The sequence below is a fragment of the Dipodomys spectabilis genome, unplaced genomic scaffold (assembly GCF_019054845.1).
Source record: "Dipodomys spectabilis isolate Male_0828 unplaced genomic scaffold, ASM1905484v1 ptg000138l, whole genome shotgun sequence".
NCBI lineage: Eukaryota > Metazoa > Chordata > Mammalia > Rodentia > Heteromyidae > Dipodomys > Dipodomys spectabilis.
Window position 1 is genome coordinate 2376589 of NW_024870815.1, and position 13918 is coordinate 2390506.

Below are 13918 nucleotides of genomic sequence, written 5' to 3' on the forward strand. Positions count from 1 at the left end.
AATCTAAGGCGCCAGGTGGTATGGCAGAAAAATAACATTATTATCTAAAACATTGTTATGATATTATCTAAAGTAACAGCTGGCAAATAACAGATGTAATAAACTTCCATCAAAAATCATAACACTCTCCTAAGGCTGGTCATAACTTCTAGTAATAAAAAAAAAAAAAAAAATGTAGAGATCTCAGAGTGCTCTCTGATTTCCAGGGGAGCAGACAGCCTACATGTTTGCGGTTTACCAAGGTCTGGGCTCCTACAGCCTTTTATAATCAGCTACACAGAGACCAGAAACCCAAATAAAATAAGCAGAATAGTGAACCAATATAGACACTCTAGCCAATCGCTGAAAATCCACAGAAATTGAGATGGATGCTTCTAAACCAGAAAAAAATGACAGCCAATGATAAAGACTTAAATGGGGAAAGGACTGTTACGGAAGATTTTTTTTTTTAATGCTCCAAAATTAGATTGAGACAAAGGTTGTGTAACTCAGGCAGTTTAAAACACTGGATTGTAAACCTATGAGTAAATTCTATCGTGTAAATTACAATTCAACAAGTTTGCAAACATTTTCATTCAATTCCAACGCACTATAAGCTACATTTTTGTCATTCATTCTGAATTAATCCTATCAAAAAATATTTAAATAGCTAGCATCTAAGAACCAGAAGAGCAGTCTTAACTAACACAGAAATTATTCCCAAAATACGTTAAATTACAAAACATTTAGGCAAAAAAAATTAGGTTTTATATTGTTCTTAATCATCTCACATACATACCTTTCTATGTACTACATATTTATAAAACACAAATCCTTTATAAAGATACGGCTTGTGTGTGTGCCAGTGACTTGAACTTATGCGCGCACTTGGCTTTCTTGCTCAGAGCCACTGCCCTACCACTTGACCCAGGCCTCCAATCCAGCATTTTGCTGGTTAATTAGAGATGAAATCTCAATAGGCCAGTTTCAAACCTCAATCCTCAGATCTCAGCCTCCTTAGGAACTGAGATGACAAGTGTGAACCCACTAGTGCCCAGCCTAAAGAGTTGGGCACAGTGACACTCATTTTTAATCCCAGCTCTCTGGAGGCTGAGACAGGAAGATCACAAGTTTGAGGCTAGCCTGGGCTAGCCTGTCTCAGAACAGAGAGAGAGGAAAAGAAAAAGGGAAAAGAGAAGAAAGGAAAAAGGATGTTTCATTTCCAAAGAAACTAGTAACTGAAAATAAAAATGGCTGAAGTCATCAGCTCAAACCGGCCTGGCAAGGAAGAAAATTTGGAAGAGCTCGTACCTGTGACCAGTTAAGAAAAATGGAATTTTATAGGACAATTTTGTTTACTCTTTTGCAGCAAGATCCCTTCCAGGTGAACTGCTTTTCAAAAGACCTACAAGTTCCCTGACCCCTCATCCTACCATCCATCTCTACCTTAATGATGCAGCACCATTATCATGCTCCCCAACAGAGAATTTACCAACATCATCAACTATGATTCAAGGATCGGCTGCTCAGATGCTTATGCTTTGCTGCTGAGCTCTGAAGCCCAAAAGAAATAAGTCCTACAAAAATGACACACAACCCTCTGAGTACAATTCCATTTCAGTACTGGCCAACATGCATCTTCTGAGCCCAGAGCCATAAATGTGATGTGTGGGTTCACAACCTTCATAGCAAGAGCATAAAAATACTCGTACCTGGCCTGGGTCGTTGTACCACAGTTCATCATGAAGTCGGTCGGGGTGGGCCTTTTTGCGCTTAATTTCTGCGATGACATCAAACACCTCAGAGTCTGAGCTGCTAGAGCAGGTGCTGTCCTCGTCAGACTCACATTCTGATTCGCTGGCGCTCTCTAACACAGGGTGGAGAAAGCACAGAAGTTGCAGAAATCAATCAAGTGGTTTTTGTGCAGACTTCCAAATGACCTGAGCTTCTACGCCTAAGCAACTATCTGAGGGACAGCTCCATAACCCACTGCTAAGCAATGCCAGGAGAAAAACATAGATACATAGCCTGTAATGCTAAGTCATAATGTAACTGGGTAAACAAAATTATTTTTTTTTTTACAAAAAAAGCCAAGACCTAATAAGTGGATAAATTAACATAGTAATGGAGATTCATACTTTAAAAACTATGTCAAGGGGCTGGGAATGTGGCTTAGTGGTAGAGTGCTTGCCTAGCATGCATGAAGCCCTGGGTTTGGCCCTGGGTTCGATTCCTCAGTACCACATAAACAGAAAAAGCCAGAAGTGACATCGTGGCTCAAGTGGTAGAGTGCTAACCTTGAGTAAAAGAAGCTCAGGTACAGTGCTCAGGCTCTGAGCTCAAGCCGTCCCAGGACTGGCAAAAAACATTAACAAAAACAACTGTTTCAATGCTGGTGGCTACGCAGGAGGCTGAGATTTTAAGATTTTGGTTCAAAACCAAACTAAGCAAGAAATTCTGTGAGACTATCTCCAATTAACCACCCAAAAGCCAGAAGTGTAGCTGTGACTCAAGTGGTAGAGCACTAGCCTTGAGGGAAAAAACTAAGGGACAGCATACAGGGCCCTGAGGTCCTGGCATACATGTGCACACAAGGAACAACTTCACAGACACAGTACATGTGAGTCAGCCATGAAAGGAGAAGAGGAATGGAGAAGAGCCCTGCAGGTAGAACATGAAGGGAAAGAGCTCTCCGGCTATAGCAACAGCTCCACAGAACCCTGAGAGAGAGGTTAGGGATTGGGAGCATTGCAAATGCCAGACTGAGGCCACAAATGCAACACTGACAATCTTACATTGCTTTACCTAAGTAGCAGCAATAAAAGATTTTAGTCCTAGAAAGCGAATGCATAGAAAGACAGAATTTTACAAATACTGTGAAATATAAGAAGTACAATAAAGTAGTATAATGAAGTACAATAAAGTGACCTGGGCCACAGTGGCTCACACCTATAATCCTAACTACTCAGGAGGCTGAGATCTGAGGATTATGGTTCAAAGCCACCCTGAGCAGTAAAGTCTGTGAGACTCTTATCCCCAATTAACCAACAGAAAATCAGAAGTGGCACTGTGGCTCAAAGTGGTAGAGTACCATCCTTGAGAGCAAAAGCTCAGGGACAGTGCCCAAGCCCTACATTGAAGCCCTATGGACCCCAGCGCAGGGGGGGGGGGGGGGGGGGGGAGACAAACATTGCATGATTCCACTTACTCAAAACTGTCAAATTTAGGGACAGAAAGTGGTAGTCACTGTTAGGGCTGGAGGAATGGGCTTTCTGGAGAGACATTGCTACTTAAGTCCAAAGTTTCAGTTACATAAGAAGAGAGATCTGGAAATTGGTTGCCAACAATGTGAATGTACTTAACTGGCCAGTTAAAAATAGTTAAGATAAAAATGTTTGTTGTGTGTATTTTGCCACGATTTTTTAAAGTTAGAAATTAAGATTAATCCTACAGAAGAAAAATCAATGTAGCAGTAGCAGAATAATAAAATACAAAATCAGAGCTCTGTGTATGTGCACTACATGACATACACACTATTGTCATCCCCATTTACCAGGAAAAACTAAAGAACAGAGTGATTAAATGATTTGCCCCAAGTCTTGTGCCCAGGCCACTTAAAAAGTGGGTGGAGCAGAGATTCTGAGTCAGGCCACTGGGCTTTGGAGTCAGTACTTCTATCTATGTGGGTACAAACTTTAAGTAGCAGACACAATAAAGGAGGGCAAACAAGAGCCAGGAGGAACAGGTAACGATAGCACATGGAGGGTCTCATCTACACACAGCTTTCTGTTAGGTCTGAGGATACAAAGTAGAAAAAAAAAAAAAGCATCTCCATCCTCAAAGTTGCCACCATCTATTTGGACCCACAGAACAGATGAAATGAAAATGGGGTAGAAACTGTCTACATGAGCAGGGAGAAGCCTTCCAACAGAGGTGGGCCACAGTTACTGTTTCCTCATCAAACCAGGAGCACCTGACAAAAGAAGACTGGCAGGGAGAGGCCACCAGCCCATCTTCAGGCCTGAGCCTTGGACTGGAGACTGGACTCTGGACGCTGGACCCTGACCCTTTCCCATACGAAGACTGCCCAGCTTGGCAGGAAACAACACTTTGCTAGCAAGTCTTAGAAATGAGACTTCTCACAGTCTGATGAACAGAAATTTGGGAAAAATAGTATCAGAAAGAAGGAAGGATGATTCCATTGCTGTGTAGGTTTGCTGACTATAACTAAATGAGAAGAAAAAGAGAAGATTTCAGTTTAGGGATGCTTCCAAAAGGGCTAGGATTAAGCAATAATAGAAGCACAAAGTCTTGGCCTAATGGCTCTTCCACTCACCTAAATCTTCATCTAGCTTCGTCTTCGGAGGCTCCCACGGAGGCCTAGCAGCCTTGGCCTTTTCTTGTCTGCTCCCCAATTCTTCTTCAAATTTGTCGTACAAGTCTCGGAGCCTACTTGTTCCAACTACAGTAGAATCTCCCTTTGCAAAATAAAAGATCAAAAGGAGGAACTATATAAATATTGACCACATCAGAGACGGATATTATAATTTATCAAAGAATTTTTAACAGCAAGATACCATTTTTCAACTCCCAACTGAACAAGCACTGAAAAACAAAATACCCAATGCTGGCAATGATCATCTAAATCAAACACACTTGGATGGCTGATAGTCTTCACATAAGCATACTTGGCTGTCGTTTAGGAATATTACTCATTCATCTATGCCCTATGACCCTGGCCTTCAGGAAAAAAAAAATAGTCTATAAATCTTCCCCTCCCACCTTCTCACCACAAACTACTAGATGAAGTTCTTCATTCTACCTATTCTCTCCCAGAATATGTCACTTTAAATGCCCACTCTTCAAGTTGGTAATATCAAAATGTAAAAAGCAGAACTTACAACTATTAAAACAGAACAAAGGCAAATCATAACATCTACTACCCAAAAATAGAGCTAATTGCTTTTTCTCAGGGCCATGATAGTTCTGACATTCCTAACACCATGTCTGTGCCAGAGGGGAAAAAAAAACACACAGGTAGATGTTCAGGCCATGAAGCCTATTAACCTCCCTTTTAACAATATGTCTATAACTATGTAAGACGAAAGCAGCTCTGCAAGTTTAAACCCTCTGCACTCAATTCCTTAGTCTTTGTTGTTTGATGAATGCCAGCCAGGCCTAGTAATTCAGGCCTGTAATCCCAGCTACACAGGAAGCATAGGTAGCAGAGTGACAGCCCATTGCCTTACATGGGAGAAAGGGCTTGAGCTACGAAGGTTATAGAATTTGAGATGGAAAAATCATCTTGGATTACAAGTGGACCCCATAAAAGCAGAGAACCTCTGCCAACAGGAGTCAACGATGCCACAGAAGAGGTTGGCAGGAGGTATTCAAGACATGAGAGGAACTTGAACTGCACTGCTGGCCTTGAAGATGGAAGGGATCCACAAGCAAAGAAATTCAGGTAGCTTCCAGGACAGCAAGCAAGGAAACAAGAACCTCTGTCCTCTAGCCCCATTGAACCTAACTCTGCCATCTGAATGAGCAAGACAATTGATTTTTCTCCACAGCTACAGAAGGGAACACAGCCCTGCCAACACCATGATTCAGCCAGTGAGCCCCCAAATTGGACTTATGACCTCCGGTGCTGTGTAAAGAGAAATGTGTGATGCTTGAAACCATTCAACACGGGGAATTTTGTAACAGCAAGGAAGACAAATTTCTGAAGCAGACAGCAGGCTGGCAAAGGGATAGAAGGGGTAGCCTGGGCACGGTTGTAGCGGAAGGCTTCCCATCATGCCCTCACGATTCCTGGGTGCACACAGGTGTGTAAGATGGGCTGTCCAGGTGCTCATCATCCTGCTATCACAGAGGCTGCTCAGGAGGCAGCAGAGCCTGGTCATCCCTGGGCCACGGAGCAAACACTGGCCATGGCTTTCCTCCACACGCCTGTTCCAAGACAAATAAACTTGGCTCATTTAAGACACATGTAAGCCAGGTATCATGACTCACAGCAGCACACCAGACAGAATGCGTTTTTGCCAGGGATGTTTGAGGATTAACTAAGGTAATAAGAGACACATGGAGTAAAGAACTTAGCTCAAGAGCTTTCCTTTCACTGCAGCATGTGACCTATGACTTAAAAGCCTGTTCTGATTCATCAAACAAAATATCACCACTAGTAGGGATTTCTCAGACTTTCTTCTTCCAAAAGGAAGGAGTTCTCCTTTCAAGTTCAGACAAAGAAGCCACGAAAGGTCCTTCACTTAAGATATTTTGAACTTTAAAAACGCAAAAGCAACGCACATTCCACAGAAACTATACTTCACGTTTTGGATTTGGATGTTTTTATTCTCAAGTCTGCACTGTGCTATGACACGGTCCTGCACTGCTGTCAGCCACATCATCACGAGGGGACACATCAACACCATACAATGTGAGGTACTGTGCCATCAGCACAGGTGGAGTCAAGCATCCAGTGTATTATATGGGACATTCAATTCTGCATTACAGAGTCCTTTTTTTTTTCCCCAGCTACAGGCTAATTTAAGTGGTCGAGCATATTTAAGGAGGGATGGGCTTATCCATAACACTTGTTATTATGTATTAAATGCATTTGGGACTTAAGATAGGTTAGATTAATAAGTGATTCATTATATTACCCATCATAAGTCAAAGAACACCTATATGTTCACAAAACTGTGAACAACATAACCCAGTCTATTTAACCCTAGGCACTGAATCTCTTATTCCTAACTTCTTATGCCCCAAATCTGTACATAGTCATTCCTCACTCTCATATTCATCTCACATATGTTATGTATCTACCTTGTGATCAACAGGCCCATATTAAGAGGAGGGATTGAAGGCATAAAGCCTACAGATAAAAAAGAAAGAGATGAGAGTGTGATGGAAAGGAAATAAGGGTAGAAGAAAGAAAAGCAAAGTGAAGTATCTGTATGGCAATGACTTGGCTACAGAACTGCATGGGCCCTGTGTCCAGCAGCATGTGAACACAGCGACTTCTCCACACCCAGCAAAAGCAACCACAGTTCCCCTTCTCCACGTCAGCCAAGAAACAAAGGAAACTTCATCTAACTGATGATCTTGTGTGTGTGTGTGTGTGTGTGTGTGTGTGTGTATGTGTGTGTGCTGGTCCTGGGGCTTACGCTTTGGACTTCGTCACCGTTTCTGAGCTTTTTGGCTAGAACTCTACCACTTGAGCCACAGCTCCTCTTCAGGTTATTGGTGGTTAACTGGACATAAGAGTCTCACAGACTTTCTTGCCTGGGCTAGTTTTAAGCCATGATCTTCAGATCTCAGCCTCCTGAATGAGTAGCTAGGATTACAGGAGTGAGCCACTAGCACCCATCAGCTGAACTCTTTCTTGCTCAATGATGTGCTTTAAAATGACAAACTTGGGCTGAGAAGGTGGCTCAGTGGTAGAATGCTTGCCGTGCATGCATGAGGTCCTCGGTTCAATTCCTCAGCATCATATAAGCAGAAAAGGCTGGAAGTGGTGCTGTGGCTCGAGTGGTAGTGCGCTAGCCTTAAGCTGAAGAGCTCAGGGACATCACCTAGGACCAGAGTTCAAGACCCAAGACTGACAAAAATAAAAATAAAAATAGGGCTGGGAAGGTGGCTCAGTGGTAGAATGCTTGCCTTGCATGCACAAGGCCTTGGATTCAATTCCTCAGCACCACATAAGCAGAAAAAGCCAGAAGTGGTGTTATGGCTCAAGTGGTAGAGCACTAGCCTTGAGCTGAAGAGGTGAGGGACAGTGCCCAGGACCAGAGTTTAGGCCCCACGACCAAAACAAAAAAATAAAATAAATAAATAAAATAAAAAATAAAAATAAAGACAAACTCAGAAGTTGGAGGCATGGTTCAGTTGTTAGGGTACCAGCCCCTGAGCAAAAGCATCAGGTACTGAATTCAAGTCCTAGTCTCAAACTGAAAAAAAAAAAAAAGAGACGAACAGATTCTTCCTTATTTCCCATTTAGGGAGAAACACACATACACGTAATAAACACCACAAAATTGGCTGAACTAGTCACAGGTGAGACCTTAGGAAATCCCCATATCAAAACTATCAGTGTCCAAAAACATGTAGAATAGGTATTTATTTAACCTATTGCATGCTTGGCCTTCATTTTTTGTTTGTTTTATAACAGCCTACATCTGTAGTAGTGATCCCTCCCTCTCTCTCCCTCCCTCCCTCCCTCCAGTCCCCCAGTGACATATAGCAACCTCTGAAGGTTGTTTTGGTTGTCATCACAGGAAGTGCAACTAGCATCTAATGGGCAGACACATAGATGCTATGCAAGATGCTACAATACACAGGGAAGCCCCACAAAGAACTAGCTGGCCCAAAATGCCAGGAGTGCTAGGAAGAGAAGCCCTGGACTACAGCTTCGCTCCTCTTTCAGACCTACCACCTGATCCATGGGGTCGCTGGAGTAGTAGTTTTCTGAATGGGTGCATCGAATCCACACAGGTTTAAGGAGCTCCTCTTCTTCCTCCTCGTTTTTGTCAGGCAGCATCTCCTCTGATTCCTTCTCCTTGATGGAGGTATAGTTCTTTTCTTTGCCAGAACTCTGGCTGTCACTCCATCTGTCTTTTTCTTCCTCCCAACGAGCTCTCTTCTTCTCCCTGCTGGGGGACCGACTTGAAAGCAAATGAAGAAAGTGAGTTATTAGTTAGCCATGCTCTTTCCTTGCCTAAACTATCTGGTGCACTCTTCATCTGAAGAGAGATGCCATGCCATCTTGGACACTTACGTTTATTAAACCAATGATTCCCCAAGACTAGTCTGCTAGCATCAGATTCTCCTCAAGTTTACTTTTGTAAAAAACTATGAATTCCTTGACCCTACAAATCTACTTACTGATTGACAACCTCTGTGGCTGGGGCCCAAGAATCTGTATTTTTAATAGTCTCTCCAGGTAATTCTGGTGTGCATCCTGTAGGTTCAGCGACACCTGCTAAGCTGTAACTCCTAGAAGAGAAAGATATTTGGGAAATATTTAGAAATCGACCTGTGTAGACAACTGCAGCAATGAGAATTCCAGTCTCAAATCTTTCTCGTCTAGCAGTGGAGCAGCAGCAGCTCCCCTAACCATCTTTTTGGAACTCCAAGCTTGAGTATTACCACATAGTGAAGCAAAATTTGGGCTGATTCCAATCCCTACAAATACTAACACTAATAAGAAGGATGAACCAACTCTTGTCTCCTTGAATTCTTGGGGCTTGAAATATACCAAGTATGCAAATAGACACATTTTAACAACAAAAATGGAATTCAAACCTGCCTTTCCCTTTTCCTGATCAACAAGAGTAGGAATGCCTTTCCCTTCCAATGCATCTACACCTGAACACTTTATCCTTTTGAGGTACATAACCAATGAATCTAATGATAGTCATTGAGCTAACACTTTTTCCCAGCTGTAGTTCCCCCAAATTCTACCATGAATACAATTGTGTTTTTGAGCTTTTGTCAAATGACCTCCCTTCTAAAGACCTCTCCAGATAGGCAGCACCTGTTTAGACCACTTACAAGCTCCATGCCCACCCATCCTATCGGTAAGGTGTTTAAAAAAAAAAATCCTTGCCATTATAAAAAAAAATGTACTTAAACTGGAATTTTTTAATCACTTTTAAAATTACTACATTTTTCTCACTTCCTTTGTGAATATCTTGTAATATGTTATGCTAATTTTTTTGTCAGTTATGGGGCTTGAACTCAGGGCCTGGGCACCGTCCTTGAGCCTCTCTGTGCTCAAGGCTAGCACTCTACCACTGGCCACAGAGCCATTTCCAGTTTTTAAGTGGTTAATTGGAGATAAGAGTCTCACAGGGATTTTTCTGCCTGAACTAGCTTTGAACAGCGATCCTCAGATCTCAACCTGCTGAATAGCTAAGATTACAGGCGTGAGCCACTGGTACTGGGCTCTAAGTCAATACATTTTTTAATTAGAACGGTAGTCTTTTTGATTCATTGGGAGTTTTTGTTTTTTAAATTCATTTTTAGAGGGTACTGAATTTAAGGCCTTGCACTTGCTAAGCAAATATCTAACTACTTGAGCCATGCCCCAGACCTGAAGAGTTTTTAATTAAGGTCATTCTTCTGGCTGGGTGCCATGGCTCACCTCTGTAACCCCAGTATTTGAGAGGTAGGATTGAAAGGAGCATAGCTCACTTTTAGCCCAGGGTAAAATTAGGAAGGCTCCATCTCAATGATAAGTCAGGCACGGTGGCAGATGCCATATGCGCAGGAGGCATAGGTAAGAACGCTGTGATCCAAGACTAGTTCAGACCAAAAACATGAGAGCCTATCTGAAAAATAAAACAAAGAGGGGCTGAAGGTGGAGGCTCAAGTGGCAAAGCACCTGACTAGCAAACATATTCTACTCTAATACCACAAAAAAACAAAAAAGGTCATTATTTTGCCCTAAGCATTATAACCTTATGTTTTCCTTAAAATATTGCCTGTTTATATCTACATACAACTTTCTGTGTGTGTGCCAGTCCTGGGGCTTGGATTCAGGGCCTGGATGCTGTCCCTGAGCTTTTGTGATCAAGGCTAGAGCTCTCTACCAAGTGAGCCACAAATCCACTTCTGGCTAGTTTTTGGGTACTTAATTGGAGATAAGAGGCACAAACTTTCCTGCCCAGGTTGGCTTCAAACCAAAATACTTAGATCTCAGCCTCCTGAGTAGCTAGGATAACAGGTGTGAACCCCTGTTATTTTTTTTAGAGATTTTTTTATGTATACTTTCAGCCTTACCATTTTATTTAGAAATTCCTTCTCATCTGAAGACCAAACAGTTTATATGTTCTTACTTTTTACACTAAATGTTTTACTATATCTCTCCATAATTTAGGGCAGAAATCTAACTGCTGTTATTTCCTTAAGTGGCCTGCCAACTACTAGTGTTTCCTCTGATCTGAAAATGCAGCTTTCTTGCCCTAGGGGATCATGGGATATCTGTAGTCCTGTCCTTCACCTCTTTTGTCCACTGCTACATCTTTTGAGTTTTCTTCCCACTGCTCCTAAGTATTTCCTACATTTATTACATGATATTTTAGTTCATTTAAGTCTGGTAGTGAATGTATTTTATTTTCCCTGGTATTTAAGACAGCCGTTAAAATACTGAGGGCAGCTCTTAGCTCCTAGAGACTGTTTTTGTTTTGCGGTTGTTTGTTTGTGTTCCTGACACATTTTCACACTGAATCAATATGACCCCCATGAGGCAGACACTAATACTTCCTATAAAGGTGGAAACACTTTTGGAAACTAATAACTTACCCAATATCGCAGTTAAATGATAATATGTTTGACACAACATTCTGCCATGTTCAAAAAAACAAAATCTCACCAAATACTCAGCTACTATTATTAGTTCCGATAGCAAGAAATACAAGCAAAACACATCCTCACTCCATGTGTTCTATATGACAAATAGTCACAGTTATCTGCTGTAAGCATCTATAGGTATTCATTTTTTAACACCTTCAAAGGGGCATTTTAAAACCGGAACAAACTGTTATGCCAAGGTCGCAGGACCCCCCCCCCCCAGGACTCCCCCTACCCCCCCGCAAGAAGACCACCAAGAGTCAGACTCTACAGCTGTTTTATTTAAACGGGCTGCAGCTCGGGCCTCGTCCTACACTCCGAGACAGCGGAGCCCAGGAGGAGAGCCCCAAGCTAAGGATTTGCAGGTCTTATAAAGGCACACAATCAGGTGGTTTAGCACCACGTGTTGCTCTGCTCTGAAACAAGCAACAAATGGTCACTGCCTCAAATACTCTAACATTTCAAAACCTTCTTTTTTTAGGGCTCTCAGACACTCCAAAATTCAAACTCCAAACTCTAAACTGTTTCTTCTTAATAATGTGCTCTATTGCAAGCTGTGATAACTTTTCTTCCTTTACAACATGTGCACCTCTCTTTTATTCTTCATCTGCTCCATCATTAGAACTCACAGAATGCAAGTGTTCTTCCTCTGAAAGCTGCCAGGCACTGGAGAAGCCTCTGGAGCAAGATTTCTATCACTTACTTACCCATTAAAAATCACCAAGCTCGAGCAGGTCCTCAGTGATGCCCAACACAGTATCCTGGCTTCTCTCCTGCTGCCTCTCCTCCTCCAGCCCTTTTCTCACTCTGGCTCAATCTTACCTAACCCATGGCATTTAGTGCTTCTATTTGGAGGCTCTTTCCTCAACTTTATACTTGGATGTCCAACTAACTACTGAACAAATTCATTTGGTTGTCTCCGATTGTCAAGATCCACATCATCCAAACTGCATTCATCTTTCTGCCTTCCTTAGAGTCCCCCATCCACTATGGAACATGATGAGATCATAGGTGATCATCCCCACATTTCTCCCCTTGCCCTAACAACTGATTAGTTATTGAGGCCTATGGCTGGAGTCATACTCTACCTTTCTCCATTACCACTGCCATTACCTTGGTCTAGGCCAGTCACTTTTCAAGTGAATTACTACAGAAGCCTTCAAAACTAATTTCTGAGCTAGGCACTGGTGGCTCCTATCTGTAATCCTAGCTACTCAAAGCCAGCCCAGGCACAAAAGTCCCTGTGAGACTCTCATCTCTAATTAACCACTCAAAAACTGGAAATGGCATTATGGCTCAAGTGGTAGAGTGCAAAGAGGCTCAGGAACAGCGCCCAAGCCCTGAGGTTCAAGCCTCACAACCAACAAAACAAAAACCAACAACAGAAAGAGAAAAAAAAACCTAACTTCCAAACCTCTAGGCTTGATCCTCTCAGAGCAAACCTTACATGGGCTCTACTCTTTTTCCCTCATGCCCCATGCTTTTTCCCTCATGTCCCTATGCTTTGCTGCAGTATCAGTAATATGTCAACTTCACCAGAACTACTGTACATTGGGCTAGTCGCTGCTAGGTTCCCAGAGTAACATATGACCATCCCTATCAAAAGCTCTGAACTTGCTTTTCCTTTAAGGTGAGAGTAACATATCACTCCCACCAGTACCATATCTGGGACACACCAGGACACCAGGTTTTTAAAGTTTGTAGGCGACAATGGCAGGCAATAGAGACTCCTTGTCTTAGTCTTTGTTCTAATTTTGAAAGCCTGTAGGTTTCAACATTAAATCGGACTCTTTTTTAAATCCTAGTTTACTGAATGAAGTATATACTCATAAATGAATGTTGGTTCTATCTTAAATGCCTAGTAGACACATTTTAAGATAATTTTATAGCTTAAACACCAAGACTTAAAACTTTCTACTATCCCATTTAGCCATGGATTGGTATAAATCTTGGAGTCAGCTCCTGGTTACTGAAACACCTTTCTGAAAACAACTTGCTAATATTCTATCCAGTTCTTTTATACCCCATATTCCCAAGAAACATTGTCCTGTGGCTTTCTTTCCCTTGGTTGGGTCTTTTTGCTACACAACCATGAGCTGAGTTTTCCTTCCACTTTTTTCAGTGTTCTAGAACAGTTGGAAATATTTCTGGAAGTGTTAGAAATTTGATTTATTCTATTTTTCCATGATTAGCCTGTTATGGTTTTCTTCTTCTTGGGTGAAATTTGCAATTTTGTTTTCCTAGAAACCAAATCCATCTCGTTCATGCATTTACTTTTTAATAAAATATCTGTTCTTATAACATTTTACAATTTTTAAATCTCCTCAATTCCCAAAGTATACTGGATCCTACCTAAAGTTGTATATAATTCTCTTTTCTTCAGTTTCCACTATAAGTTGTATGATCTTTCAAAGGATCATTTATTTCAAAGGGTTGCTTATGTACAAATATGACTGTGTTCCTTATGGTTCTGTTTCTATTTCATTATTTTATATTTAAATTGTCTTTTCTGTCTTTCCTCACACTCTACCAATTTCCAAAGCCAAGTGGCAGCTTAACAACAACAGTTGCATTTCTTTGGCGC

At 41.7% G+C, this 13918-nt stretch overlaps 1 protein-coding gene across 2 annotated transcripts in view; it reads right to left on the bottom strand.

Annotated features, from left to right (window-relative positions):
• The window catches only part of Drosha (drosha ribonuclease III), a 127510-nt gene that overhangs the window by 101405 nt on the left and 12187 nt on the right, over positions 1–13918 (bottom strand). For both annotated transcript variants that reach the window (XM_042690511.1, XM_042690510.1), the window contains exons 6-9: positions 8866–8976; positions 8414–8645; positions 4316–4457; positions 1692–1846 (exon numbers count right to left, since the gene is read on the bottom strand). In XM_042690511.1, the coding sequence (XP_042546445.1) occupies positions 1692–1846; positions 4316–4457; positions 8414–8645; positions 8866–8976 (640 nt within the window). The remainder of the gene's footprint in view (positions 1–1691; positions 1847–4315; positions 4458–8413; positions 8646–8865; positions 8977–13918) is intronic.